A 27,730-nucleotide genomic window follows, 5' to 3' on the forward strand; every position below is an offset into this window, starting at 1 on the left:
AGATACATTAGGGTCCATGCCTCCAATGGACTTACTCCTTTTGTATTTAAAATGTAGACAATACCATTAGCTGTTTCTTTACATAAAGGAGATGTTATGAGTTAAGACATCTTGGTTGTGTAGATTAGTGTTTCCAAGGGACCCAAAAGAAAAACACTTTTATAAGCAGTAGGATTATCAGTGCGGTACATGTCCTGTGCATTCACACCAAAGCTGACTTATAACATTGTGGAACATGTAAAATGAACTTAACACTTACTATGACCAACTAAAGGTAAGCACAATGGCATATCCTCATTCTACACAAGATTATATGAAAATATACATAAAATCAAACAACTGAAATGGGAAGAAAACAAACTCGTTGCAGCAACAGAAGATTTATTCTTGTGAATCAATACTTTCCCACAGGAACAGACACAAAGAACAATAACTTTTTTTGCATTTGAAATAAGACTGGTTACAAAAAGCGCCAACAAATTGTGGGGTCGGCTTATTATTCAGAGAAAGAAAAAACCAGTAGCTAACTTTTTAACATGTTAATGGCTGTAAAAATATGAGCTGGCAACTTAATGCAGTAAGTTGACCATTTCCGGGTGCAGGTAAAGGACACGTCAACCTGTAAAGCCCCTGCAGAGGGGGGGTGTAACAGAGGGGTTTCTAAATATCAGACCCTCTGTCAGATCTTGCTCCTCATCTCTAACCATCAGGTTGCTGTGAGATGTTACTAAGTGCCAACAGGCTGATTAAGAACATTTAGAAGTTGCCGTTGTCAAACCCAGTCACCCGTTTTAACAGTGGGAAAAAGTGTTACTACGCCTTCCGCCCCTCCAAACAACCACATCTCCAATCTCTGCTTGACCCGCCTTCGCCGCTTCCTGCTATTTCCTCGTCTACGGCTGCCCTGGTGCTCCGAATTTGGCACTCAGCTTGGTGATGAGGGCCATGACCTTGGGGTTGTTCTGGTATTTGGAAATGTTGGCCGGGTTCTGTGCCAGATCCTGGAAAGCAGCCATCAATTCAGGGTCCTGCAGTGTCATGCGAAGAGAAACTTGGTCAGATACAACAAAAACTTAAATCACACAGTATGTTGTTATATCAGCCACAGAGTGCTTTCTATGAATAAAATCCAATAGAATGCACAAAAAGAACACTAAACCTGTTTCAGGACTACATCAAGGCAGCATCAAAAGACCGCAGTGGGGAATAAAATCAAACGACGTTGAAAAAATGCATCTTGCGTCATCTCATATCTGGTGTCTTATCTGGTCTTCTTCCGTTATATAATAAGTGTGCTGTCGGGCATTTTTCCACCCTTTGTCTCGCTGAAAGCTGCTGGATTTGAATCATCCTCCAGTCTACGGTGCATTTCCAAAAACACCATCTGATTGAACAGAAATACCATACCACAGAATTCGAAGAGTGACGAGGTGAAATTTACGTGGACTCACGTCTGGATAGAGATGGAGAGCAGAAACAGCCGTGACAGTTGACTTACGCGTTTCATCAAGTACATGCAAGTCTGAGCCTCCATGGTAGAACAAGAGATCCACAGCGACTACAGTTTGTATCCATATTGTATTTTCGACCTACTCATAAAGTCTCAGCTCAAGTCTTTGTCCACAAATTTGTTGTGTTTCTGTGTTTTGATTTAAGGGAGGCTCTGCATTTCTGAGGCATCACCTGAAATTTAAATATAAAAGTAGGACATAGCCATGGATCGGATGGGATGTAGGTAAATGCTAAGTGGTGACCCACCTTCATAGTATTGAGCAGCTCAGGGTCGTTGAGGAGTTCACCAATACCAGGCATACCCGGCATACCCCCCATGCCAGGCATACCAGGCATACCCCCCATACCCCCCATGCCAGGCATACCCCCCATGCCAGGCATACCCGGCATGCCCGGAGGAGCGCCACCTGGGAACCCAGAAGCACCTGCAGAGAAACAATGAGACTTTAGAAAATGCAGCAGCACATTTTAAGCATTTACACCTGCCAATGCATTGTTTGTTAAATATGCACAGGGGATTTGCTAAGTGGAGCTGTTGTACTATGTATTTTGAGTGTGGCACCAACAGGAGATGTGTCAGTGCGTCTTTTCAATGAGTGGTGTACATTATCTCATCTAGTCATTGTTCCTACTCTCTTACCTTGGAAGAAGCCTCCTCCAGCTTGTCTAGTTTCCTCCTCCTGTTGAAAGGCAAAAAACAAGCACATTTAATGCTCCTCTAGCACAATCCTATTACTCATATACCAAGGTCCAAAGTAAAACAAAGTTGCAGCTATCTTAGTTAGACTCTTTTCCTGTTGATGGTGCGGTCACCTTTTTTTTAACTGATGCAGCTGAGATTAAGATTTCTGGCTCAAATTTAAAATGTACCCATGCTTAAGTAACACAGTACGGTAAACAAGTAAACAGTTCCGACTCAAAATTAAATGCAGGGATTGTCTCTTCGGTGTCTCACCTTCTGAGCCCGTGCGTGCTCCTCCCGGGCTTTCTTTACCCGCTCTTGTTTATCCTTGATCTCCTTCTCCTCCCTCTTGCGCTCGTATTTGCGTCTGTGCTCTACGATTTTGGTAGCCTTAGAAGAGAAAAAATAATAATAATTACCAAGACAGCCACAGCAGGCTGACAAATAAAAATACATCCTCATGAAAGTGATTCTGCAGTGTTCAAAATGTTGATTTTGCATTTTATCTGCTCTACCTTAGGCTGCACCTCCTTCAGCAGAGCACTTGCATCATCATCATAGTCCAGTTTACAAGCCATGGCCAAGTCTTTGGCTGCCTCCTCCCAGTGACCCAGCAGCCTGCAAACATTTAAAAAACAATTACAACTAAATGGAACAATTTATTGGATTGGATTTCCCTTTCCTATCTGTCCCCAAATATTAATTCCATACTTAGCGTCCTTCTTAATGCTGTAGCCCAGCGCTCACTCAATGGTTTGAGACAACTGAGAGTTCAGTCTGTTTGACAGCAAGCTACAATTTTCATGAGCAGTTTGCTTTGGCTCTAGTTTTAAAGAGGACCAGTTAGACTGGAAACAAGATGATTTTCTGATGATCAGCCTTTTAATGGCTTCCTCTGGTCTAATGCTGCTGCCCAGAGGAAGCCTTCAAACTTCTCAAGAGCTGGCAGCACCTCCCACAGGATTTCATGTACAAAAGCGCACTGCCAACGCATGCTGCTTCTGCAGTCCCCTTCCTTGCTCTCTCACACTCAGTTCTGCCCTCTCCTGCATATTTAGAAAAGTGTCAGCCTGCATTAAATCCACTGCTAACCCTTAAATAGCAAATAACAATTACACTGAGGACTGAGCCGTGTCTTATGCATTTTTATTTCATGGATTCATATGTAGCAGAGACCATATGAATACATGTGTTTGTAATAACTTCACACACTGGAAGCACCTTTGGAGTGTATTGGACAGAAGGGTACCTGTGAGCTTTGCCTCTCCACTTGTAAGGCTGTGCAGAGTCTGGGTTGATGCTGATGGCTCTGTCGCAATCCCTTATGGCTGCGTTGGGTTTCTGCATCTGGATGTAGACGCTGAAACAAAGAAAACCACTCATTACACTCACAACAGAGAGTGGAACAGAAGTGGACTACTTCGGGGGGGAATGCTGATTACATCACATTGCACAAATAGAAGATATGCAGCACTGCATTTTGCCTCTGAATTGCTCTATTCATTTCTATTCATATCTTAGTTTGTGACTTTATAGACGGATGTGAAGAATCAATTTGTCCACACTTATCTGATACTGCTCCAGCAAAACATCTTAATGAGACACTGAATTGATCAAAAGTGAACGCACCTTGCCCTTTTAGCGTATAAGATGGCTACACATGGGTTCAGCTTGATGGCTTCAGTGAAAAGGTCCAGAGCTTTCTGCAATTCACCTAGAGACAAAAAATACCATGAAAACAGAGACCATGGATTCTGCCTTTTAACGTATCGAATCAATACAAAACAGTATCAGTTTGAGCTGCTCAGTGTTTGAACAGAGCAGAACACGGCCTCACCCTCTCCTAAAGCATTAATGGCATCTATTTTTTTCTGATTTGCTTGATCGATCATCTCCTCTGTGACCTGATGAAAAACAGACGAAATGTACGGTCAAAGGCGATCTAAAGAGTTATTTACCGCAAATCTCCCTTGGTAAACACGGGAGAACATGAATTTGACTCAATGCATACAATTACAGAAAACCTCATAATAATACAGATGATTATACCTCAACATTTTCCATTTCTCCCATATCCTGTGGTTCATCTGTGTCTGGTTCAATTACCCCCTCATTGTCGATTTCTGAAGAACAGTTAAGCCCACCATGACACACAAAAATCTTTCAATACATGATATCTATACATATGAGACACAATCTACTTTCCTACAAACTCAACAGTGATTCCTTTGAATAAGACAAAAGCTTAAAAGACAAAAAGAATGCGGATGTACCTATTTCACTCTCCTCGCTAAGAGATGGAGGCTCCGGTTCAGGAGGAGGAGCAGATGTAGGAGGAGGACCACAGGGACAGCCACCCTACAAATTAGAGCATGCTGTTAAAATAAGAAATGACAGGTCTCATTCTAATCACCTTTAGATATTGGCTTAAGGACCGACTGTCAAAGTTTGTGTTTTGTCTAGACAATCTGTCCAGTAAAACAAATTAACTTGAGGAACAAATATTACAATATCATCTTCTATCAAGTTTAAATTAGACGTGATAATAAGATATACAGTATATTGATTCACCTTGCATGAATCCCCTGCCTTGGATAGTGGAGGTACTGTTGCACCCATGCTGCAATATAGATTAAGCCAGAATTTAATGAGTAATACATCTCCTCTGCACTTCCTCATCAAGGAAACCTATATAGAAAATGTAGAAATAAACTATGGAAGCTTTGTCTCAGTTCAAATTCCAGTTTAGTGTGAAGAAGGCATGCATGTGAATTGTTTTTATGCCATGTGGTTATTTATACACGTTTATGCACGATTTAATCAAAACCCTCAGGTTAAAAATATTGCCTTGTGGAATTTTATATTTCATACTTTACTATATAACGTTACCATGAATTGTGTTGTTGACAGAGAAGTGAAGCAGATCTACAGTCCGTGTAAACACGCCGCACCTCTATACTGCATAGCATTAGGTGAGCGGTGGGTGGGACTGGGCACATGTTACTGATTATACACTAACTCTCTTATTCTGACAATCTCTCTACAAATTACGTGTTTGAAGATTTCTGCGAATCATTCCGTAGCAACCCACTTCATTCATAAAGTAAATACACATGTTGAGCCACCGGGTGAGGGCTCAGCGGAGGACTACAGACCTGTGTAACCAGGTCCGGAGGAAGCCCATCTCAGGAAGGTGCAGGATAGACGGGTTGGACTCGCACATCAGCACGAAGCCCTTCAGTTCAGACACTTTCCGCGGGTCCATGCTGCTCTGTCAAGTCCAATACACAGCGGGCTGCATGGGGGCAAAGGAAATGAGGAAACATGGCAGCTGTTTATCTCTAGAGTTTGATTTGTTCCAACTGAACGGTTAGTGTCGGTGTTGTGAGCTAGCTGTGCTAATGCTGAATTGAATGAGCATAACAATTCACAAAATAGACCGTTCTAATGCACAATAAATGCAATTCCGCCACAACACGTGAAACAATCACGAAGATCGACCACGTTCAGCTACTGCAAATACATAACTTTCTGGAAAAGGGAAACCGTAGCGTAACATTAATGGCAGTGACGCGGAGTGTTTGACGCATGATAAGGTTGTTCGCTCTTAATCGGCAATATCGACATAATAAGGAATAGTTAGAGCAAACACCTCGACGTCTTGAGTACGAGCAAAGGCAACAGAAATGCATACACACCTGTTCAAAGATTGAAAGAGTACGAACGCAGAAGAGGGTCGTGGTAGGTTAATCCGCTGCTGCGTCGCGCCTCTGCTCGAGTGTATTTCATTCAGGCAAATTGTAGGACAGACCTTCAATGGAGCGCAACACATTTTTTCCCCCTGAACACCGTCTGACAGACAGACCCCGGTAAAAATCCGGATTATTCCGGATATTAATTTATACTAATATATTAAAAGAGACAACCACACAAAAAAAATAGAGGTAATGGAGAAATCACTCTGCCCCGTCATCGTTGCATGGCAATGTGAAATGAAGTACCGGCTATTTTGAAATAATACACGTTGTGGAATTATGTATGTATCTATCTTGAACAGATGACCAAATGTGCCTCAGGAAATGTATTTGTGAGGCGCAGTAACTACAACTATAGCCTACTACAAAATACCGTGATACTGTAGTCGTTCATAGTTTTAATGTAATAATATATAAATGATTGTTTGGGCTCTGTCTATTTGAGCAAAGGAGGCGGGATTTGGACATAGCCTGAGCTGCACAACTCAGGGCAGCAACTACCCACTTAACAACAACCCATCATGGTTAGCAAACATAGCTTTTGAAAGCTACATAGTATTCTGTTACCCCCAAAACGTAGTTTTGTGTGACTTATGACAATAGTTACGCTTTAAGAACTAATGAAACTTATCTGCTGGTATGCGCCACCGTATATATATGAAGGTTTTGTTAATTGGCCCTTACTTTTCCACTGAATCCTACTCTTTACACAGGGTTGTCTGAAAAGTTACACCATCTAATACAGCATGGCGGGCTCTTTCTGAACGCTGTCACCGAGATCGAGCAATGTCGCTCTCAACGCGGAGCCTGGTCAGGGCAGCTGTCAAGCTCCTGCCGAGGCCGAGCTGGAGTCGGGGTGAGACCGGTGTAGAGATTCTTATTGCAGCCTAGCTAGGCTTCCGTTAGTTAAAGTCAACTAGTTTCTGTTCTTATGTAGAACGGCGATGCTGTTAATGCCAAGTAAAGACCTCGATTATTTTCTGAGTTTAAATGGTCGATGTCGAGTTCTAACTTCACCTAAAAGGAAAACACTGTCAGTGTCTGCTCGGAGGTTTCATGTTTGTGTAAGTTTGTCATTGACCTTCACTCGGTCAGTGAAGGAGCGCTCTCTCTCTCTCTCTCTCTCTCTGTGTCTGTCTGTCTGTCTGTCTGTCTGGACTGAATCAGTCCAATTACTGAATGTGCGCTGGTGTTGAAGCAGTACATTTCGGAGAGGATCTGTGTCTTTTCCATGAGTGACAGCAGTTTATCCAGCATCATGTCCATCACATCGAGTTCTGACAGTTATTCATGATGGTGTATTCAGATTCTGATGCTGCTGCCCCATCAGAGTGCTGCGAAGGCTATTATATCTACTTAGAGAATGAATATCTCCCTTTTTTGGGTGTCTGCAGGAACCATCTGTTGCCCCTGCAGGGGCATTTCAGTCAAACCAGGAGATTTGAAAGCAAACCCAATCCCCCATCGATACTTGGGCCAGCCTAGTCCGTTCACCCATCCACATCTCATTAAATATGGTGAGTATTCAGTGGTCACAACATCATTTTGAGGCAAGATGATGCATGTTTCTGTGTTTGACACAATTAGAGGGACTACTTAGATAATTTACATGATGGTTCTTGAAAATACAATGCTGCAGTATTACCTCGTTCCTTCCAAGTATAGTCATACAGTGGCAAATCATAATATGTGGTATAGAGGGAGCTGATGAGCTTATTGTTTACATTTACAACTTTTTTTTTTACCCACATCCTTCAGGTGAGGTCACTCCAGGCATGAATCAGACAGAATATGTGCTGCGTCGACACAGGCTGGCCTCTCTTATTGAGGCCCAGGTGAACCAGCTGGGACCCTCAGCTTCATCTAGCACCATTGTGGTCCTTGTTTTGTCTCACCCTACCCGTTACATGACCAATGATATCCCTTATGCGTTCCACCAGAATCAGGTGAATGTTCTCTTCTTCTCCTCACTTCATTTCTTTCCTTTTTGCCGTTGTTGGTTATTGCACATATAATTAAACAGGCAACACTATATGCTGTAGACAGCTTATTTACACTCAAGGGAAGGGAATGTGAAGAACAAGGTGTAATCTGGTATTCGTTGCACATATAGAATTCTAATCTGTTGTTATTATTATAAGAAGGCTTTGTTGTTTAACATTAACCCTAACATTCTCCAGGATTTCCTCTACCTCTGCGGCATCCAAGAGCCTGACAGTGCCTTGGTTCTCTATGGGAAAGGCCGACCAGACAAGACCATCTTGTTTGTGCCCCGCAGAGATCCAGCAAGAGAGCTTTGGGATGGGCCCAGGTCAGGGAAGGATGGAGCAGCTGCTTTGACTGGCATACAAAGAGTTCACCACACAGAAGAATTGGGTGTCGTTCTCAAGAGCCTTAAAGGTGGGTGGGTGAATGTGGGGCCTCATGGGCACCAGGAGCATCTCTTTACTCCTTTTGTTGTAATCTTATTGTCTTATAGTGTCGAGACATAACTGCTGTTGCGCGATTACTTGATTATGCACTTGATGAATGAATGAAATATCATATGTTCTCTGTCCATGCTTACAACGTCACTCCCAGATTCTAACTTTATCTTGGGTGCACGGATTCCCTCTGTATTGCTTTTTTCTCATGGATCGTTCTGTTTGCAGCCAATATTTCAGCGATTTAACACTGACGAAAAATCAGCCACCAATTGGAATGGGCTATAATTTTGGATGACATCGTCGCTGTTTACACACCCAGCTGCAGTGAAGAGTTTTGTTTTTTGCCCATTGTGCTGAAACACTGAACATTTTTGCTTATGAAGAAACATTTGGTCTCGAGCAGAAAGATCAGTGAGAAAAAGCAACGTGCATGTGAGCAGAGGAACTTTTAGGTGGAAGTAATGCTCTCAAACTGATAGATTCAATTTAATGACAAGAACATAACACTCATACCTTCACTGAAGTTTGTGTGCCTTTTCCTCTCCAATTTAAGTTATTAGTTACTATTTAACACTCCAAACTCAATTTCTATAACTATGTTTTGTTCAGCTTCATTTGCATGTTGTCACCTTTGTGCTTTAAATGTATGCTAGTAGTAATTAGTATGCTTAAAAGTCTTACTGATTGCAGCTCTGGAAGAATGATTTCATTTTTTTATCCTGTCACAAAGTTGCTTCACGAGTAGAAATGTGACCTACTGGCAATGTTGGATGAAAACACAGTTAATCACCAACATGTTTGTCATATTTAACTGGATATTATTGAAACAGATGGACAGACTGACACTACAAACCCTTGAAACTGGCTGCTAATTTGTCTAAATCATTTTAAACATCAGAAAGATTCAAACAGTTTGTGCACTATAAAGTGTTTTTTTGGCAAACAAATTGTATTGTCCATACGTTTTTCCCCAGTTTCTCACTTATTTTAATTAGTTAGTCACTTAGTTTAATGATTCTTTCAGGCGACGTGTCTGTACCGTCTTTACAATCTCTCCATTTGTGTTTATTGTAGCTCTTCTTTCTCTCCTCAAGGCACTGCAGTTTGGTATGATAGTTCTCAGCCAGCTCACCCACGTCTCCACAAGTCATATGTGTGTCCAGTGCTGGACACTGGCCCAGTGCTGCGTTCTCCCAGGCCCCTCATACACTCCCTCAGAGCCATCAAGAGCTCAGCCGAGGTGGAGCTCATGCAAGAAGCCGGTCGTATCACAGCACAGGTTGGTGTTAACACTTGGAGCCGCAGTAAAACTCTGTTACGTCTGGGAAATCATTCTTTCCTTTCCGGTTCAGTTGAGATGTTTTTCTCTCCCTTGCTGATACCCCATTTCTTGTCACTCTGGAATTAATCCTACACACCAATATCCTGTTTTAACAGAGATGTAGGTCCATTCACAAATCCACTGCCAAAACCATCAATACAAAGATTATCCTCACAAAGGCTGTGTAAAATGAGATTTGGTCAAGGATGCCTTTTAGAATGACAAAGCACCATTATGTCTGTCAACTAAATGCTGATTTTTGTCCATATTTTCACAATATTCACTTCTTGTCTTACAGGCTTTTAGGAGGACAATGTCCCTGTCTATAGGGGAAATTGATGAAGCTGTGCTCTTTGCTAAGGTAACTGCAGAATCCCAGTGCCATTGTATGCTTCCTCACTGCTCCTGTCATGCCTGTTTGATATCTGTGTGTATTAGGCTCTTTTAGGGCGATTCATTAATATTTGTAAATTTGACATTATGCAATATCATTTACATGTTGACACTACCAGGTTAGGCCATGCTGAATGACATCAGCCTTACCATTCAGCAGAGATGAATTCATGAATCAGGACTTCTGTTCCGTACCTCTGCCAAGGAGACCATGTTTTCGTTGGCGTTTGTTTATTAGCAGGAAATTGCAAAATAAAATTAATGATGTTTGAGTAATGAGTTTTTAGGGAGATCAGTATCTAAATCCGGATACAGATTATTTTCCTCACTTTTCCTTTGCAAATCAGCGCTTCGTTTAAATTGTTTGCCTATTTCTCAAAAACTAGAAGATCAATCTTAATGAAATAGTCCAGGCAATCATGTCATTTAATGTTATTCAATGTCCTTTCCAGTTTGATTTTGAGAATCGGATCCATGGTGCTAACTTCCTGGCCTACCCACCTGTGGTTGCTGGAGGAAATCGAGCCAACACTCTGCACTACATAAACAACAACCAGATTATCAAGGTAAACTATTGAATGAGTAGGAGGACTTGCCAGTCAGGTTTCAGGGCAGTCCAACCGACCATGTTCAATTAACTGTTCTATTGTGCTAATGATAATAAATTCTTTATCCTGACTCACTCTTCTGTCTATTCTACTCTACTTTTTCTTGTTTCCCCAGGACGGTGAAATGGTGCTGCTAGATGGTGGTTGTGAATACTTTGGTTATGTGAGTGATATCACTCGTACTTGGCCAGTGAATGGAAAGTAAGTGTAATGTGTTCACCCAATTAAAATGGCTTAAAACATCGGGGCAAAGAGCAGCGCCCAATGCATTATATTTGTTTGACGTGGGGCGATAAAAAAATAAATCTACTCCCATTGCCATGAAATAGAAGTCGTTCACTGTTACTGAGGTAGCTGCTGAGGAAAAACTGGTTATTGTGGACAGTTGTGTATAAGTGTGTAAACTTACTGTGAGCCGGATGGATCAACATACTTCATCTCTCTCATTTGATAAACAGCTTAAGGGCAGTTTTACTGTATTTTAAGTGTGAAAATTTGTATTAATTTGGATTAACTTCACATACAACAAACCTTTTGGGTGTGGTTTCAGCCACACCCATTGCAGGGTACAGGTGCATAAAATCATGCACATTACCATGCAATCCCCATAGACAGACATTGGCAGTGGAATGGGCCGCACTGAAGAGCTCATTGGCACTGTATGGAGTATTGAAACTTATAAAAACATATTAGAAGGCAAATCTAAACAATGGTATTTAAGCTTCCTATACAAATGTGTGTACTTATGAGATGATGTAAATGACCTGGAATGACACAAGTGTATGGCTCATAGTCAATTGTTAGTTGCGCATTGGAGTTTGAATATCCAAATAAGGTATGTCTGTGAAATTTGCTATAAAAGACAAATGCAAATACAACTAGCTGTTTCTTTACCCTTTCCTCTCTGCTTTCCTCTCTGCTTTCTCTGTCTCTCTCTCTCTTTCCAGATTCACCCCTGCACAGGCTGAGCTGTATAAGGCTGTTCTGGAGGTCCAGCTATCCTGTTTGTCTTTGTGCTCACCAGGTGTCAGTCTGGATCACATCTACAGCACCATGCTGGCCCTGCTGGGACAGCAGCTTAGGCGGCTGGGCATTGTCACGGCCACTGCTAATGATGCTGACATCCTAAAGGTAATGTCCCTCATACTTTCAACTTTATTTTACCAACCCCAATTCCAATGAAGTTGGGACGTTGTGTAAAACGTAAATAAAAACAGAATACAATGATTTGCAAATCCTTTTCAACCTATATTCAATTGAATACACTACAAAGACAAGATATTTAATGTTCAAACTGATAAACTACATTGTTTTTTTGCAAATATTCACTCATTTTGAATTCGATGCCTGCAACACGCTCCAAAAAAGCTGGGACCACTGTGTCTCATCATCTTTCCTTTTAACAACACTCAATAAGCGTTTGGGAAGTGAGGACACTAATTGTTGAAGCTGTGTAGGTGGAGTTCTTTCCCATTCTTGCTTGATGTACAACTTCAGTTGCTCAACAGTCCGGGGTCTCCGTTGTCGTATTTTGCGCTTCATAATGCGCCACACATTTTCAAAGGGAGACAGGTCTGGACTGCAGACGGGCCAGTCTCGTACCCGCACTCTCTTACTAAGAAGCCGCGCTGTTGTAACACGTGCAGAATGTGGCTTGGCATTGTCTTGCTGAAATAAGCAGCGCCTGAAAAAGACGTTGCTTGGAGAAAGGATCCTATGAAATGATCTCTTTTGTCATCTGGACATCAAATTTAGACATTTTTGGTAAATCGTGTAGTGACTTTGGTTCAGGAAATGGCCTTAACTCATTTGTCCAATGGAGATGTTGAGCATAGCATAATAAACTAGTGGAACATGTAATGTTACTAGTGTCATGTAATGTGTAATACAGATACTCCTCTTCAGTTTCTTTCCATAGAAAGGAAATGAGCACGCCAAATTAGAAAGGCTTCGAATGAGATGTAAATGATTTGTTAGGACAAAGATAAATGCCATGATAATAAGCTCTCACAGAATAGGATGACCGTCTCTGTCATAGGAGGAACACATCTACGGCCAGATTGATGCAATTTTGATGCTGTGTCACATGTGACACTCTAATGGCCTTCATTTTTTCTTATCTCAGGCTGCTCGGCGATACTGCCCTCACCACGTTGGTCACTACTTGGGCATGGACGTCCATGACACTCCCGAGCTTTCCCGCTCACAGCCTCTACAGCCAGGGATGGCCATCACCATAGAACCAGGTAAAGACAATTTGAGGGTTTAAATACTATAGTCCTACCAATTGTCCTGGGGATGAGGAGCTGAGGCTGCACCAGTGCTTGAGGTATATGTTTATGGTTGAAGTTCAGGTCACGTAGTGATTGCATTTCTGTCACAAGTGGCCAGGTGCTAAGAGCTGGAACACATTCACAACATAAAATCCAACCATAAGCTTAAAACATCACCCCACCTCGTCCTCCCAGCTGTACTGTCACTCACAACTGTTTTGAATGGAAGTCACACGAACCTGCACTTAGAATGTAGACAGTGACAGCCTTCTCAAAAAGTTATTGGGTATTTTCTAAATGGATGAATATCCACAAAGTAAGGAAGACCGATGGACATGAATACTATAATGGCACGGTTACAGAGATCCGATCACGTTATCCGAAAATGTAACCAGTTAGTGAGATTACATTTTAATGCACTGTACTCAACAACTTTACAAGATATGTCTGCTGATCTTGCTACCTGGAAGTGATCTATCTATTTCAGTGATATTCGCTAAAGACAGATCATATCAGCACCTAACTTTAAGTTTTGCAGACACAAAGGTAAAAGCACCTTATTAAGGTGAAACTGGCCACTGGACATGTAACCATTCAATTCCAGCATTGCTTAGCATATTTTTGACCCAGCAGATTCTGTCACATTTTCAGCAGACCCATAATAAATTCATAAAAGAACCAAACTTCATGAATGTTTTTTGTGACAAAGAAGTATGTGCTCCAATCAATCTATCACAGAAAGAGAGTTGTAGAAATTATTGGAGACTCAAGACTACCATGACATACATCTTCTTTACAAGTGTATGTGTATTTTTGACCACAACTGTATGTAGATTGTATTTTATATACCACACCCCGTAGTGGTTGGGGCTTAAACAGATGCATATTGTACAAAATGTTTTAAAATGTTCTATTGTATGCATTGTTTGTGTATTGTGCTATGGTTCATGTTGAGATTGATTTTCCATGTTCGACATTTAACATGCTGACAATTTTCTCTCTCACATCACAGGTTTGTACATCAGTGAGGAAGATAACCAAGCCCCAGAGCGCTTCCGTGGCCTGGGCATCAGGATTGAGGACGACGTGGTGATCCAACACAGTGGAGGCCCTCTGATTCTGTCCTCCTATGCACCAAAGACCATTGCTGATGTAGAGCTGGCTTGTGCCCAGGTATAATGCAGGCAGAAGTAAACACAGCACCAGTGGCAGGCAATGTACTAACATTTTCATTTATCTGGACCTGAATCAGGCTCAGGGCCCAGGCACAGGAAATGTGCAAGCACTTGGAGATCCAGCAGTATGAGTATGGAAGTTTTGTGAAGTCTTTGGTTTGTTTCAAAGAAACAGATACCCGGTGTGTACGGGTACATGCCAAAATAGAAAATCATGATAAAATGCGTTGTGGGTATTTGGTATAATTTTGTAATTGCCACCATTATGTTACACCAGCAGATGGTAAATGTTGAATTATGTCACTCAAATAACATCTCTTGTATGTATGTAGCTGCTGTCAGTCTGTCTCCTAGACACAATGTCAAATATCTCTTTTTACTGCTGCTACTATTAACTCACTAATGACAGTAGGAGTTGAGCAACTGTACAATGTAGCACATTGTCAACCTCCACCCCAATAAAAGAGAACCAGAGCAATTTCAAATTGTGCACAAAAGGAAGGAAACAGATCAACATGCTTCCAACTTTGAGATAAATAATGGTGCCCCAGACAAGCATAGACTGATGATATTGAAGATCCATCACAAGAGACACACAGCAGAGTGGAGCAGAGGAGAGACACAGACAGCAATATAACCTCACTACATCTTCCCGAAAACAAATTATTTTTAAAATATGTGAAATAAATTAGTATAATTACTAAAACCCCACCATTTGTGATATTCTGATGACCGTTAAAGAATCTTTAATTCCTGAACACGAACAGTGCATGGAAGCGGTCTTTTGATCTATTGTTATTTTAATTTATATTATTTTCACGACCAAACCATGCACTTTATTGATTGGTTGACACATTACCTGCATATTTATGATTGATTTTCATACCTTGTTTCATAGTCGAGTATAAGATCAAACTGACATCAAGAAATTAGATTAGATGCATTACATTACCATATCATTGACAAACTGATGGGAAAACTGATCTACATTTAAGAATTTAAACCAGTAGCCCCCAAAGAGGGATCCAGATTCAATGATGCTAGTCTCTGCCAAAAGAACACAATGAGTGTTTGCACTTATTACCATCCACGCACTAATCTACTACACTAGACTAGTCTGGAGAATGGCTCTTCGTCCTCAGGCCTCATAAAACAGTGCATAGAATCCCATACAGCTGTCCACAATTTCACGTATGGTCCACTATACTCTCACAACTAGCCATAAATGGCCAATGCAAAATATCAAATGCATATTGAAATGAGCTGGTGTTGCACCGTGATTCAGAATGGCGACGTTTAAACCAAACCAAATATTTTGTAGAAGTTTACTCCGTTGCGCAAGGTGGCGATGAGAACAAATGTTTTGATTTTGTCAGCCATAGCAGGAGAACAAATTCAAACTAAAAGCATGCATGAAAGTATAAATGAGTTGAGCAGAAGAAAGTTGCTGCCGCTGTTACTGAGTATTATCAGATAATCATAAAGTTTATAGTTCTGTTGCTTCTTCAGGAGGATTTGCGTGCGTGTGTTGAGGATCTGGATGATGGTGTCTGTCTCTTTAGACTCGGCGGGTGGCTGTCAATACAGGATTTAACTGAAACAATCTCTAAATTATCAAACAGCTTATCCGAGATATAAAAGTTGTGATTTCTCTCATGAACAGAAAAGGGACCTATTATTCCACAGCACATTAATGCTGTATACAGTATATGCCCATGTACAGAATACATAATCCAAAAAATTTCTTCACTCCTCTAATTGAAATGATTTGAGCCACATTTCAACAATAAATGGATCGACTATGGAGAGTTTATGGATCTTTGTTCTGTTGTAGGGGCTCTGTATTAGTGCTTCTTCTCACAGTTGCTCCAAAGCATCAATATGTCTGTGTAATCTGGCTTTATTCACTGCCTGTCTATCGCCAAAGTTGCCATACCGGTGGGCACATTCTAACTCTGTACTTGATCTTAGATTCACCCATTCAAATTCATTGCGGGGGCAAACAGATGCTCAACAGCACACAACATCCTCAAGTTACGTTTAAATCCCTTAGGGTGGTGAACACAAGTTTCAAATCCTGTTTTGTGCATAAGAAACTGTTATAAATGAGGGGCCTCATTTGATAAAATATTATAACAGTAACATTAAGATAAAGCAAAAAAAAAATGCCTGGACAGAAAACAGCAACTCACATTGGACAAAACACTATTTCACAAATCGACATGGAACATCAATTCGCCCACAGGCATAAGTATCGGCACAATCATCATTATTGGGACCACTAACATTACCGCCATTGTTTCATACAGTGTCCCTTCGTTCATCATTTCATTTGTATTATTGTTCATGGTGGTTTCTTAAAATCACAGAGAAAGAGAAACACAAACCTTTCAAAAACAGAAACAATGGTAGTCTTTACAAAGAAAGAAAATTCTATTCATTCTTCATCAACCTACCTGTGTCAAAACACATTCTCTGACATTGATTTAGTATCATGTCCCACGTTTCTTTTCCCTCTGAACTTATTTCCTTCCTGTGAATTTCTTTTCCTTCAGATTATGACTCTTCTTCTCTAGCATTAACATTTCACAAGATTTTAGCCACAGTTCCTTTTACAACCCATCATAATCCTTCAAAAACCCTTTTGCATATTCAAAAATGTTTTTGTTTACCTCTCTCTTAAGCTTTGTAATCAATCAAATGCAAAAACGATCCATTTTCTCTCTTGCAATGCCATCATAACTCAGAAATATTAACTTCAATTAGGTTATGTATATTCTATGTATTATTTTGAAGTGGATTCATTTGTTCCAGACCAAGTTGGACACCTTGTGCATAGATATTTTCCACAACTTCTGAGTTTATTTATTCACCAAGATTTTTCATGCAGGTCTTTTCAGTAGGGTGGTGTATTGGCCATTGAAATGGTGTTTTTCCATCCAGATAGTTTCAGTGTAATGTGCTGTATTGTGCAGATGCTGGTCCAGATAACTGCACAGCAGAACAGCTGTTCATTTAGGTTGTTGAATGCAAGAAAAAAGTATCAATAAACCAAAACATGTTTAGAAATAGTGCATTTCTCACAATCACAGTTCTCACGGTGCTCACAGAAAAGCTTCATTGAGAACACAATGTAGACCTACAGATAAGTGACAAATGAAAGGGAAACACCAAGATAAACTAGTAATGTAACCACCACAGCACCTCTAATGCACTGTTGCAACCTAGTAGCAAGTCTCTGGAACTCTAAGGGAGGCATGGAACCTTATTCTTCTAAGAGAACTCATTTGGTGTTATGTTGTCTGTAAATAAATGCAGTTCTTCTGAATGATGTTTATCCTGTCATGAAACAATTCTATCCAGATGAGATCTTCTTCCAGGAGGACAATGGCCTAATCCATAGGCCAGGGCAAGGGTCTGGGCCAGCGTCACTAAATGGCGTGATGAGTTTGAAAATAATATAAAGCATAGACTATGACCATCATAGTCACCAGATATCCCAACTAAACATTTATGGTAGATATTGGTGTTTCACAGTGTGATGTCACGGTTGCTATTGACATCATCATGAATGATGTTACGACAGGTAGGAGAACAATAGAAGTCAGAAATGTTTTTCAACATCCATTCCGTGCAGAACTGCTGTAGGAACACATTACTTTGCAAACGTGTTGGAGAACATCTTCAAGTTCCCTGTCTGGTCTGTCTTTCGCAGTAACCATCCACGAAAAGAAAATGAGCAAGTTGGCATCTACCTTCCTCAGCCTTTGTTTACTCACCACCAGCTTTACACAGCCTTCCCCACGGGAAAGAGAGCCAGCCAGGTGATGAGAAGGACATAACAGACAATACTGTTTATAAAGAGCTGCTATAATTCTTGGTGGATACCAAAAAATTTAGATCAGAATTTCTATTTCTTCCAAAACTACTTTGAGAACACACTGGAAACAATCTCAAAAGCAAAGAAAAGAGCTGTCCCATTCCAATTCCAGAGAGAAACCATGTGCACTATGACAAAGAAGCAGCCACCATCTCTGTTGACAAAAGAAGATGCAAAGTGCAACAGCTAGAGCAAACACATCTCCGCAATTAGTAAGAGATAACTAACATAGGAAGCGGACCAAATTATTAAAGTCACCCCAGGCCACAGGTAAAAAATGTTTCCGATATTCATGTTTCTTACATTGCAACTGCCTGAGGCCCCATGACAGTACTCTTGCTATGCTATGGCTGCGATATACAAACCGTGTATACAGGTTGTTCGCCTTGCCACTCAATCTGCCAATCTACCAAGCTATATGAAACAAATAACGCTTCTCACCTCACCTTCACTCATCCATAGTGCTTTTGCCTCCCTCCCTATTGCTGAATCTTCCATGTTGTTTCATGGTTGACAAGCCCACTTTATGGTGCATTACTGCCACCAACTGGGCTGGAAAATGGGGCCATGTTGTCGACTAATCAATTACATGCTTAATATTAATTGGATTTTTTAAATTTTAATTGGAGTAGTTGATTATAATAGATTAGCTGTGACAGCCCTATAAAACACAAAATGAGAGATTGTTCTTTTAGAACAATGTGGTGTTCCACAAGCCGGATTGAGGTAATGGGACTGTCCACGTTTGCTGAGATTACTTTCTAGGTTGCAGTCTTGTACGGCGTTGCTTCGCTAAAACAATGTAATTATAGGAAAGCAAAGCAATCAGGATCGAGTTCATTCAAATTTAAGAATGTCTCCCAATCGTAGTACATTATAAGAGTTGCAACACTCGGCTACACATATGAAAAGAGAATAAAACCACTTAAGGATTCCAAACCAAAGTACCTCCAGTAATTTGGCACCATTACTATCTAACTAACAATACTACATGTTGGCTGTGTGACCCTTTGTTTATGCTGTAAGGTAATCCAGTCAAAGGTGAGAATAATATCAGGAAAACAAACCACAGGGGTGCAATATCTGAACAGACAACAGACCAATCTGCCTTATCCCTTATTTAAGTATATCTTAGATAATACGAGGATGATATTTTCCGGTCAGTAACTTGCGTATGCTCCATTAAAACTAAAATGATGCATTAAAACCTCATCCAACTGAGCTTTGTTGAATTAAGTTGCAAAAAGTATGCATCTCTGCAATTCTCCATCATCATCTTCTGGATCTGTGCAGATATTGTTTTGTGTGCATTGTGCTTTAAAGTTGGAATGGATCTAAGGGGTTCGGGGGGGGTCTTTGCTTCTAAAACATATATTTGAAGTAAACTTAAAAGCATTGTTTATGTTTGTTCTTTGGCAGGGCCGTGTCAGTCTGACTCTGAGGTGGGACGCCACTGTCGCCGGTTGTAGATTTGAAGTTGGTAATTTATGTGAGCGCACAGAACCGGTTTCCGGACAGTCCCGAACAGTCCCGACGAAGACGACCTCCCCTCTCCTTCCCTTCACGCCTAATGTTGCTGTACCTCCAACCCTCCCCCCGTATCAGAGGAGTAGAAACAACAAGCCGCCATTTTGTTTGTGCGGACAGACCGTCAGAAACGGGAGGAGATAACCGAGAGAAGGAGCGACTCCGGCAACCGACGACAGCCGCTCCGCGAGCCGCCGGAGGAAAAGAGCAGCGAAAACCGACCGGCGTTACCGAGACGGAAGGAGAAGGCATAGCCAAGAACTGGAGAAAGCAATAAGGGTGGAAAATCCGACACGGTGATATATGAATGCATGTGAAGGAAATACTCCGAAAAATCCAAGGAAGGGGGTGTTTGCGGAGCGCAGACGGAGAGGAGAGGCGGAAGAGGGCAATATATTACCGAAGACTGAAAACCTGCGAGAAGAGGGAAAACATGAACACGAAAAAGCATTATGTGCCCATCGCGGAGGAAGGAAAGAGCCCGCATAGACAATTATATAAATAAATTGCTGCCGGCCAGAAGGGAGAGGTGGAAAGAAGACGGATTTAAAGAGAAGGGGGGAATTGCCAGGATCTACACGAAGAGGGAGCATTCTCCATCACAAAGAGTCAATGAGAGGATTTTTGCAGCCCACAATGTTTTCGGGGGGTGTCAGCATTATTGTGCCGATCTGAGGCTTTTCGCTTCCAGTTTAGTCATAATTTCTCAGCGAGCCCCCATCAATTTGTCACATTTTCGCCTGCTGCTGACGACCTCATCCTGTTTTGCTCTGTCTTTTCTCTTCGCTTGCATGCGCATGCATGCATTTTTTTTGAAACATTTTGATATTTAAAGTGTTGAAACGGAGAGAAAAACAGAAGGAGAATCTCTTCAGAGCACAAGACAAGTAACCCCATGGATCGTCCTCTGCAAAATCAAACTAATTGGATCAATCTGACTAACCACTGATTGGCAATTAACTCAGAATTTTACTGTCAGGGAAATTAAGTCTGCAACAGTGTCGATTGCATATTAACAGATTTTTTTTGCCAGCCCTTGTCACTGTATGCATCTGGCATTCTCATCTGGCATTCTCGCGCAAATGGTCTGCAAAAACCAAATGTGCAATATAAGTCCGTTCTTGTTGACCCAGTGCCTTGCATGTTAAGATGTACACACCGAGTGGACACTTTTTTCAACATGCACATGCAAAAGAAAACAAGTGAGATGTATGAAAATTCACACAGCTTATGTTTTATCGACTCCTGTGTGTCAATCCTTCTGCAGAACGGTGTTATCCTATTTATTCAGTTAATGCTCAGCCAATGCGAGGGTTTTTCAGTGTTTCACCTGGGAGGACCACTCACCCATCTGCATGCGATTGCATTTTAAGACTGCAGACAGTGATCTCCACGCTGCCTTTTCGTTTAGTAATGTCAGGAATTTGTGCCATGGACTCTAGTGACATTTCTGATCAGGTGACATAGTAAATTCGACCGATAACATAACTGTTGCATGAGGAAGGGAAAGCACCATAGAAGTTGACAGGGGTTCTGCCAGACATTTTTTGGATCACATTTATCAATTCCTTGCCCTCTACAAGACACTTTCACTGGAGCGCTTCACATTTCTCCGCCGACTATGGGGGACAAGAATGAGCACACCGAGGAGGACAGAGCTTGGGACAGTTTTTGTGACGCCGAGGCGGCTATGTGAGGGTTTGAGAAGAGCGCTCGTTTGCCTTTTTCCCAACTCCACCTTTTCACCTCCTCCTGTTCACTCGGAGCAATCTGAAGAAAAAATCGACAGGGGAGGGGGATTGATATCTGCAGAGAGGAACAAACCGAGAGGGGGAACTGAGAGAGCCCATCAACATTGCTGTCTTCCCCCTGCCGTCGCCCTAAGCGGTGGGGGAAAGATCAGAAACATTTATTAAACTGGGACAAGGAGACGCAAATAAAGGAGATTAAGTTTGCCCTCCGCGGATCTACGGCAATTTCTATTTCGTCAAAAATATGGCCGATAATGTCCTGGAGTCCGGCCCGCCTTCAGCCAAGAGGCCCAAGCTTTCCTCTCCAGCTCTCTCAGTGTCTGCAAGTGATGGAAATGGTAAACACATTGCACATTTGTTTGCTTAACACAAAGCTACCTGTCTACCTTCAGCTCGGTGTGTTTTGTCGCTGTTCTGGTCGCTGTAGAGTTGCAAAGCGAGTTGCTTGATGTTACCAGCTTAGTTTACCAACAAACGCCGATTTAAACATCTTTGTACACATCGTTTGGTGGTTTTATTGGTGTTGAACTTGAATTTGTCTGAAATCGTTTGGTGCTGTCGACTATATGAACAACTCCCCGGCAGCTATGTTTTGATGTTAGCCTCGACATGCTAACTAGCTAATAACTACAAGAATCGCCTCCAAACAATGGAATAGTCGAATCTCCTCAGTTTTATTTAAGTTGAGTATTAACTGGGGGAATGGTTTGATTGAGTGGACGAGAACACGTGCAAATAAGCAACACAGCTCGCATTTGTCTCATAAACACTGCGATTAAGTTGCGTTATCAAACGAGTTTTAGGAGAAATAACGGGAATCCAGCGAGGTAGCTAACTAGCTAGGAAGCTAGCGTTACCGGCTCAGCTGAGTTTGGTAGCTGGCTTCAACTAAATGAATGGTAACTTAAACCATTGTGACGAGCCGCGCCGTTTCCAGTCATATGCCCTTTTTATTGACTCAAAGAGCTTCTAAGGCCACGAATTCGGCGCGTTTAACGCGTTGTCGAACTCTTTGAGCGTCCTCGTTTTTCGCGAACTATTGTTTCAAAGCAGCTAGCTATTGTTCGTCACTCACTTCAAAGCGCTGTTGTCCAGCTGCAGATGTGCCTGTGTTTTCGCTTTAAGATGATTATTAATGAAAGGAAACATGCCGGGCTTCGACCATGTGTTAGAATTCGTGCACAATTCTGCAATTCGTGTATCTTATAACAATTCTTAGTTGTAGCTATCAGTTTTCTCAACGATTATATCACCGCGGCTCTTCCGTGGTCCATTGTCTGAGTGTGGCACGTTGACTCCGGGCGTTTGCACTTTTTGTTTTTTACTTTTCCTCAGTCATTCATCTGCCTTTAATCGGCTTAAACCTGTTTTAGTTAAAAGATTTAAACACCACCCATGAACATGTTCCCGGCATTGGACAGAGGATGTGTTAATGTATTAGCTTGTTGCATCTCATTATAGACAAAGAGACAAGTTTTACGTTGTTGGCTAATATTGTTTGGCTGAAAACGATATGATGTATTATTTCTTTTTAAAAAGAAAGATGTTTGTATATTCTGTAAGCAAAGAGTTGTAGGCACATCATCGGCAATACAGAGCAAAATTAGTTTAAATATTAAGTTTATACTTAAGTTTATAAGTGATATCTGTAATCTATAGTGGTTTTTGATATAAAAATAGTTTCTTTGGTGGAATTAGGGAAAGGGGAGTGTAAATAATGAAAGCAATTCATCTAGACTAATACTGGCATAGCACATCTTCTGTACTATAGCATCATACATGAACTGAAGATGAGAGGTGACATGCTGCTTTAATATAAATGTGTAGCCACATGTTATAAATCATGGTCTTGATATATTGCCTATTTGCCATGAGAATGAAGTTGTGGCTGAGAAATGGCAATTCTCTGTGAAAGTTTTCAGATGGTCTTCGTGTCTCTTACAGTCATAAAAATCAATGAGCTCCTCTGGCTCCAAAAATGTACCACAAGCAATAATAATAAATGAAGTGATCTCTGAAGCGGCACAGGTAACCCAACTCGCAGACTCCCCCACTGTCGAGGCTGGCGTCAGTCAACACTGCCATTTTGGGAGTTTTTGCAACTTCAGGTGCCACAGCCAATAGTATGACCGTACCTGTATGTTAATGCCATTCCTAATCAAAATACATTTCCAAAAAGCTTCATCATTACTCATAATGTCCTGAAAGTCCCGTTCTGTTGCGTTATAGGATAGTATATGTAGATGGTTATCTTGTGGCCACAAGATAACTATCCTGTCCCCATGCTTTCATAAGTTGGGACTCCCAAGTTAATATTCTCCTATGCACTGCTGGATGTCACCTCACCTCATCCTTAGTTGTCGAACATCAAATTCTTTCATTGTTTTCAATCTTGCCACCCTCAAAATTGTGACTTGTTTATGACACTTGCAAAAGTACTTTTTCTGACAAAGTTTCACTTTTACTTTAGTATATCATGGTCTCCCTGCTAAAAGGCTTTGCCTTTTTTTATCTTCCTCCTTCTTTCTCCTTCAGCATACGTTGTTGTGATTCTGTCCCATATCCTCCTCCTACATCATAACTGTAGACTCAGTTCACACACACACCTAGCCAGTCGGTGTTTATTCTTCTGCGGCTTCTCACCCTGACCCTACTGCGTCCACTCCCCATGTTTGGCACCCTATCAAACCACACGCCGATACCCAGGAAAGGCCACAGGCTGTGAGAAGCTACTGCTCCAGCACTGGCTCCTTGGTAACAAGCTCCAAATCATAGTTGATGGCGGCTCCAAATGTTGTCAGAGCTGTACTGTTAACACAATGAGTTCAGAGAATTGGCTGCTCCAGAAATTTCTGGCCACATGCTGCACTCATTTTCTAGATTTTCTTGTCTTCACAAACAAAAACTTTATTTTATTTTCTAGTAAGTAAGATTGTGTGCTTTTCTCCCCTAGATTTTGGTTCACTCTTCGATTTGGAACACGACCTCCCGGATGAACTCATCAACTCAACTGAGCTTGGGCTGACGAATGGAGGGGACGCCAGCCAACTCCATACCAGCCTTGGAGGAGCTGGAGGAGGTCAGGATGCAGCAGCCAAACACAAACAGCTGTCTGAGCTTCTCCGTGCTGGAGTGCCTCCCCAGCAGGGTTGCCCCACTCCTAACCGCACAGCAGCCGGGGCTTCCATGGGAATGATGGGGGCTGTTAATGTTTCCCCTGGTGGACCTCAAGGCATGGGGCCCCAGGCCCAGCAGCAGCAGGCTGGGCTTATGCAGCAGGTGGGGATTGTTGGAGGGGCAGCAGGGCTGAATCGAGCTGCTGTCATGATGGGTTCCCAGAAGGGCAACACTGGACAGCAGCAGCAAAGTCTGATGGGGGGACAGGTGATAAACGGCTCACCGAGGATGGGTTACTCTGGTAACTCAGGCATGGGTAGCAATGGTAATCTGTTGGCAGAAACCCTACAGCAGCAAGGAGGCCAGCAGATGGGACCTGGAGGTCAGGCAGTGATGAGGCCTCAGCAACCTGGAGCACTGAACAAGGTATGTGCTCTTTATGAAAGAAGGACCATCCATTATTTATTCCCAAAAATTGCTATTGTTTGGTTGAGCTAACAAGATGCTTTTTAGATTTTAGGTAGATACATGTTTACATTGTTGCCCTCAAATCAGGTGAAACTCGGCACAGATTTTCAGACCTGCTTTGTGGCAGAACTAGTCGTTGCACACTTGACACGGCAGAAGATGAGCTCTCAAGAGCATATTATTGCGTTGGACTTGTAGGTGCATTACAGTTAACTCTGTTGTACTGACGGTTCCAGGTTTTGTTCTTAAATATACCTCAACATTGTTATGATTTTCGTCAACGATTTGAAATTCTGTACATAGAATGACTAAAATAACACCCTGTGTACAAAACAGCCAATTGATTTTTGTTTTGGAACGGAAAATGATTTTCGTTTGGAGTTCGGGGGGAAAAACTATTCAAATTCTTTTCATGTTCATAAATGGGAGATTCATTTTATGCTTTAACTTTCTGCCCTCTTTTATTTATTCTTTTGTCGTTTCCAGTGCCAATCTGAAAGTAGATTGTAGCTGGAAGTAACATGACTATTACTAGTGGAGTTTCTGGGGCAATGAAAGAATGAATGAATGATGATTCCCTAGACCCTCTGAGGAAAAAAACAGTTAGCCTCTTTCTTTGTAAAACAAAAGACATTACTCTCACAGAGTCAAAGCCACAGTAACTAAATTATTACTTTTCATTAACTATGACATTTCTTAAGCAGGATTGATATTAAAATGTCCTTAGTTTAAAGGAATTTTAGATTTGTTTTCTGTTGTCGAACATTGTAGCATAACTGTCAGTAAGCTGCGTGTGTTATAATGTAAGATGAAAATTATTAATTTTCTTTGTCTCTTTTCTTTGTTCCGCCTCCTCTCACCTGTCATTCCAACCAGATGAATATGATGGCCAACACGGGCCCCTATGGTGGTCCGTACGGCCAGTCTGCTGGCCAGGGGTTGGCTGGGGCAGGGCTGGGCCCACAGCTCCAGAATAAGGCAGGCCTCTCAAACAACCTGGCTTCACAGTTCAACATGGACAAAAAAGCACCACAGGGTCAAGGTTTGCCTGGAATGGTAAGATCATGGGATACTTGAGGTTTCTGTATATCAATCTGTGACAATGCTAACTTGTCACCAAAGACACTTTGTGTGTTTGTTTGTGTGCAAGCTTGTGTATGCGAGTGGGCTTGTATGGTCCTTGAAGGTGGTCCTGGTGTAGCAAAGAGCTCTATTTTTTTCTCTTTTTGTCACTTTGCCCAACATACATACATCACCACACCTGGTCATTCCCTAGACCAAACCTAATTTAAGGAAAAATTAACACATCAAAAGAATCTTTGATTGGAATCATTGCTTGTGAGAATTTGGAACTTTCATCAAAGTGCTCCTTTACAAATAGTTTTCCTTGAGTATACAATTAGGCTACATATCAGTGTAATAAGGAAAAGCTTCCTTTTCACTGACAAAACTAAAGATGCACACTCATTGAAAGTGAAGAATTGGTGCGACCCGAGCCTAAATTGTCTGCAAACTTCCTTGCAGACGTCATATAATTCTATGCGACTAGAATTATATCGTGGGATCAAAGAGACGAATCCTGCTAATTTTTTAAAATATATTTGTCACTCATTTAGTTTTATTTGATCACAAATTGCTATTTAATTAGATTCTTATGTATTTAGATGTTTCTTGAGTGCACTGAGCACATTACCAGATAATATGATGTAGACTGTGCATGGGTAACTACCTCGTGCCTTTGTTGTTCAAATGTTTAACAGTTAACTCTGGTAATTGTGTTTGATGACAGCCTAAGACACACTCGCACAACAACACTGCCACAACATTTCAATTGTCATCTTTCATAGATGCATGTAATATTCAATGTATTCATCACCAGGCTTCCATGCTAACAAACACAATTACTCCACATTTACAAGATCAGAATGGGATTTTAATTTGGAAAAATGAAATTGGCACGATTGCTTAATTAGAGCTACTGCTGTGCACATTGCAAAACAGTGACATGTCTCACAGAAAGCATTGAGAGAGCGTGGTTTGCACAGAAGTGCTGGATGTATGAATGTGCACAATTTTTAGAATCAAACGTGAGACAGAGAGACGGTAAGGAGGGAGAGGAAGATAAAGGGAAAGATACAGCGACAGGAAATGAGCTTGACTATGCAAGAGCCCTCTCTGTCTCCAAGTCTGTCAGTAATTCTCAAGTTAGTGCTCCTTAGTGTGAGCTGACCTGCTCATTTTACATACAGATGTGCAGCCTACTGGAGTTGTAACTCCAATTTTTTACTCCCAATGATTTGGGCTTACCAGACTGACTTTAGAGTCAAACCAAATTCAAAAAAATCTGATGTGATATGATATTGGGTTGTCTGGTTCTCTGATAATTGCCTGGATGTTGAATGGTCTGGCCTCAAAGCAGTCGGATGGATTTTTGGGCATTTCAGAAACTGACTGTTGGTGTGAGCAGACTCACCATGTGCAACCAAGAGCATGTGTACCGTGGACAGAGTGTCCGGAGAGAGCACACACACAGGCAACCCTTGATTTTTACAGGGAGCTTGAGTCATCACTGCTTGTAGGGAGCATGAGCTCTCAAGGAACTTTCATTTTGCTCTTTTCGGCACTGAGCATTTTCAGAGAGTGGGATTTATGAATCTTTAATCATCTGCCACGTTTATGAATCTTTTGTATATGAGTTAAACACAAGACACAGCAACATTAATAAAAATGTCCATCAAGTGCTTATGTCACAGTAAACATTGGGTCTACATCTAATCTGGATTTTTTTAAATCATTCTTTACATAATGCTATACCAAAGTCTTACTGCATACTTGCTGAAAA

General features: G+C 41.5%; 3 protein-coding genes across 10 annotated transcripts in view; 2 read left to right on the forward strand and 1 right to left on the reverse strand.

Annotated features, from left to right (window-relative positions):
* Positions 1-364: 364 nt before the first annotated feature.
* On the reverse strand, positions 365-6,022 carry st13 (ST13 Hsp70 interacting protein). The gene is made up of 13 exons (XM_076142791.1): positions 5,893-6,022; positions 5,350-5,489; positions 4,766-4,814; positions 4,468-4,552; positions 4,244-4,317; positions 4,032-4,098; positions 3,824-3,908; positions 3,444-3,554; positions 2,710-2,812; positions 2,468-2,584; positions 2,153-2,192; positions 1,759-1,937; positions 365-1,028 (listed from the first exon to the last, which is right to left on the reverse strand). The coding sequence occupies exons 2-13, from the start codon at positions 5,457-5,459 to the stop codon at positions 894-896; spliced, it is 1,155 nt and encodes a 384-aa protein (XP_075998906.1). The 5' UTR covers positions 5,460-5,489; positions 5,893-6,022; the 3' UTR covers positions 365-893.
* A 411-nt stretch (positions 6,023-6,433) lies between these two features.
* xpnpep3 (X-prolyl aminopeptidase 3, mitochondrial) lies at positions 6,434-17,455 on the forward strand. 3 transcript variants are annotated; one of them, XM_076142789.1, is made up of 12 exons: positions 6,434-6,586; positions 6,663-6,805; positions 7,344-7,466; positions 7,708-7,895; positions 8,130-8,349; positions 9,470-9,654; positions 9,995-10,057; positions 10,542-10,655; positions 10,813-10,898; positions 11,645-11,828; positions 12,823-12,943; positions 13,983-17,455. In XM_076142789.1, exons 2-12 carry the CDS (start codon positions 6,736-6,738, stop codon positions 14,147-14,149), a joined length of 1,521 nt encoding a protein of 506 aa, XP_075998904.1. In that variant the 5' UTR covers positions 6,434-6,586; positions 6,663-6,735; the 3' UTR covers positions 14,150-17,455. The 3 variants fall into 3 exon arrangements, with proteins under 3 accessions (XP_075998904.1, XP_075998903.1, XP_075998905.1); XM_076142790.1 differs by having other exon boundaries at positions 6,451-6,473; XM_076142788.1 differs by having other exon boundaries at positions 6,434-6,805.
* Positions 17,456-19,583: 2,128 nt separating this feature from the next.
* Positions 19,584-27,730, forward strand: part of ep300b (EP300 lysine acetyltransferase b) — a 30,201-nt gene continuing 22,054 nt past the window's right edge. For 3 of the 6 annotated variants that reach the window (XM_076142873.1, XM_076142874.1, XM_076142875.1), the window contains exons 1-3: positions 19,586-21,641; positions 24,257-24,846; positions 25,765-25,944. In XM_076142873.1, coding sequence (XP_075998988.1) covers positions 21,548-21,641; positions 24,257-24,846; positions 25,765-25,944 — 864 coding nt within the window. In that variant the 5' untranslated portion in view covers positions 19,586-21,547. Of the gene's footprint in view, positions 21,642-24,256; positions 24,847-25,764; positions 25,945-27,730 lie in introns of all 6 variants that reach the window. The other 3 variants (XM_076142871.1, XM_076142872.1, XM_076142876.1) reach the window with 2 other exon arrangements.

The sequence above is a fragment of the Genypterus blacodes genome, unplaced genomic scaffold (genome assembly GCF_046128005.1).
Source record: "Genypterus blacodes isolate CSIRO-AG114 ecotype Tasmania unplaced genomic scaffold, CSIRO-AGI_Gbla_v1 ptg000022l_1, whole genome shotgun sequence".
Lineage (NCBI taxonomy): Eukaryota > Metazoa > Chordata > Actinopteri > Ophidiiformes > Ophidiidae > Genypterus > Genypterus blacodes.

What these genes read in the sequence shown, in the direction of transcription:
- st13 (XM_076142791.1), bottom strand. Translation starts at nt 5,459, where the DNA reads ATGGACCCGCGGAAAGTGTCTGAACTGAAGGGCTTCGTGCTGATGTGC. An exon ending in CTCCGGACCTGGTTACACAG is followed by an intron (nt 4,815 to 5,349) that starts GTCTGTAGTCCT and finishes TCTATATTGCAG; the next exon opens with CATGGGTGCAACAGTACCTC. An exon ending in GAGAAATGGAAAATGTTGAG is followed by an intron (nt 4,099 to 4,243) that starts GTATAATCATCT and finishes GTTTTTCATCAG; the next exon opens with GTCACAGAGGAGATGATCGA.
- xpnpep3 (XM_076142788.1), top strand. Translation starts at nt 6,736, where the DNA reads ATGTCGCTCTCAACGCGGAGCCTGGTCAGGGCAGCTGTCAAGCTCCTG. An exon ending in ACAACAACCAGATTATCAAG is followed by an intron (nt 10,656 to 10,812) that starts GTAAACTATTGA and finishes TTGTTTCCCCAG; the next exon opens with GACGGTGAAATGGTGCTGCT. An exon ending in ACTTGGCCAGTGAATGGAAA is followed by an intron (nt 10,899 to 11,644) that starts GTAAGTGTAATG and finishes CTCTCTTTCCAG; the next exon opens with ATTCACCCCTGCACAGGCTG.